Source organism: Branchiostoma floridae, chromosome 14, assembly GCF_000003815.2.
Source record: "Branchiostoma floridae strain S238N-H82 chromosome 14, Bfl_VNyyK, whole genome shotgun sequence".
In the NCBI taxonomy this organism is placed as follows: Eukaryota; Metazoa; Chordata; class Leptocardii; order Amphioxiformes; family Branchiostomatidae; genus Branchiostoma; species Branchiostoma floridae.
The window spans coordinates 14,011,586-14,014,115 of record NC_049992.1 but is presented as its reverse complement, the minus strand read 5'-3'; the positions used below and the strand labels follow the sequence as shown (position 1 = coordinate 14,014,115).

At 38.0% G+C, this 2,530-nt stretch overlaps 1 protein-coding gene across 1 annotated transcript in view; it reads right to left on the bottom strand.

Moving 5' to 3' along the window:
- The window catches only part of LOC118430570 (transmembrane protein 18-like), an 8,134-nt gene extending 6,773 nt beyond the window's left edge, over positions 1-1,361 (bottom strand). The window contains exon 1 of the mRNA XM_035841519.1: positions 1,212-1,361. Coding sequence (XP_035697412.1) covers positions 1,212-1,319 — 108 coding nt within the window. The 5' untranslated portion in view covers positions 1,320-1,361. The remainder of the gene's footprint in view (positions 1-1,211) is intronic.
- Between the last annotated feature and the right edge of the window lie 1,169 nt (positions 1,362-2,530).

The following is a 2,530-nucleotide window of genomic DNA, read 5'->3' as shown; positions in this document are numbered from 1 at the left end:
TACAAAAATGTCAGCCTTCTCGCAACAGCACCTACACCTACCACCACAAACATGTTCAAGAAGGTGTCCCATTGATGTGTAAAAAGACCATCGAAAATCGTCAACTTTGATTTATGTCACTTAGGATCGATGGATTGACTTGAAACTCAGGATTAATGCATGGGAGCACAACGTGGACATATTCCAAGCAAAATAAAATGAGATTCATGCAGCGCGGACTTCTCCAGAGTGGGCGTTTGTGGGCAATCGCTAAAAAGACTATGCGCATGTCGGCCACATGTACATGCTCTAAGAGTTATCTAAATCTAAATCTACCTAATGAGGATGCTCCTACACTACTTTGTGGTTCTAACCTATGATAAATCTAGGCAAAAACACATCTTTAAAATCTCAATGCTGCATCTATAACCCTGGTACTTCAGGGCATGGCTTTTTCTTTTCAGCTAGTACAAGACAATTAGTAGGCAGTAAATCCACCAGTAATAGTTAATTAGTCATTTTTAAGTCTCCAAATGGCACCTGCTGCATATCTATTTTCATTCTTTTGACATTGGCAACCCTGCTGTAGTCATTCGTACAGAATTTGGCATCTAGGTTCTGTACACTTTGCATGGTGGGATCGTCACATCAAGGAGACTGGTTATAGTCAAGACTGTAACCTCCTTGGTTATAGAACATTCACTCAGGCAAAATAACAAAGCCTAAGATTAGTAAGAAATGGTTACACCTGTATGAAATTACACCACCATTTCTAAACTTAAACAGAACAAAATCTTCTGTACTTTCCTAGAAGATTCACTCAGGCCAAAGAAAAAAGCCTAAGAATTCAGTAAGAAATGGCTACAGATGTGTATGATTACACCGCTATTTGTAAACAAAAACAAAACAAAATCCTCTGGATTTTCCTTTGATTCATCAACTCCCCCTCCCCCTCACATTATAACTTGCACCCACCACATCGATATACGACTCCGGGGTAACATAATTCACGCACCAAACTTTCTAATCAAGAAGTTGTGTAGAACATATAATGTTATATCTAAGATCGATAGATCAAAGCAGATAGCACGACAGACAAAGGGCAAATTCATATGGGTGATATGATCAAGAATGTTTCACAGAAAATACGTATGGAAGATATGTTTACTGCATGATCATATGTTTACTGATTCATAATAAGGATAGACACACAAATGGTACTTAGTCTTTACCGCATTTAAGAAGTCCCAGACCCCGGAGATAGCGTCGGTTCGTATGGAGTCCGGAAAGTTGTTTTGCAACCACGCCTCTCGAAAAAGTACCTTCCCGGTTTCCGCCATCTTGTCTTGTAGTTACACAACGTAATAACAGGCAGATGATTTGTTACCAAAAACTAAAATATCTACATTTTTAGACTTAGGTGATTTTATTCGCTTTTTATGCCAGTTTCTACCACATAAATAAGAATATAAATGAAATTTAGTTTGATTTTTTTTTTAATTTGTTGTTTGCTCAGAATTTGAGCTTTATATACGTTGTAAATGCACCAACAAGTTTAGAAGAATCTGGTTTTGCGGAATGACGTGCTATGTTTACTGAGAGTATGCTGGCTGCAGTTTAGGTTTTACACGGTAGGCGTAGACATGTGACGTAGACTGTGCGATATGAGAACAGATTCGGGCAAGTTAACGTTGGAATAATCATTGAATGATTTAAATCTAAGTAAGACCTTAATTACATGTTAATGTGGAAGTAGATTAAAAAAGCAGAGTTATTTTCCTCATTTTTTTGCCGAGAGTTTTTGGTTTTGAGTTAACAAAATAATTCTAGGTTGGTGGATTTCCCCGACTTATTTTAATGATTGAGTGGCTAAATGATTGGTAAGGAGCCTCTTTCGGCGAGGTGAGAGTACCATGAACTAACATAGTAATCAGTGTATTAAGATGGGACAACTTTTGTTGATGTTGTTTCCATTGTGCTTGCTGAAAAGTGTTGCCAGTGGATGCATGTAGGGCTACTCTCCAAGCAGAGGTTAGGCTCCGGTTGTTGTTTTTTAATGTTTTTTTTTTAGTCGTTTTTATCGGGCTTTCTATTCTTTTTTATATCTTGCTGTGTCAAAACCTAACGTACTTCAAGAAAAATGACAAAATAGGAAGCCCGATAAAAACGACTAAGAAAACGTTAAAAAAAAACAGCCGGAGCCTAACCTCTGCTTGGAGAGTATGTAGGGCTGGGTATATCGGTACAGCGTACCGGTACAAAACCGTTTTTTTCTTATTGGACCGGTCCAGAAAAACCGGACCTGAAAAAATTAGGTGAACCGGATGTTGGACCGATTAGAAAATTAACAGATTATTTTATCAGGCATTCACACGTTTTGGCGCTTGCAGGTGGAAGAAAATAACAAGAGTGAAAAAGAGCAGAATTTCTACCAAGTTCGTACAGGTGCAGTTAGCGTTGTATGATTTTAAAACGCCAGTGTAAGTCTAATACTCCACCAAACAGATTTATTTGTAGTGAAATGGACCATTGGTATGAGTCATACTGCATC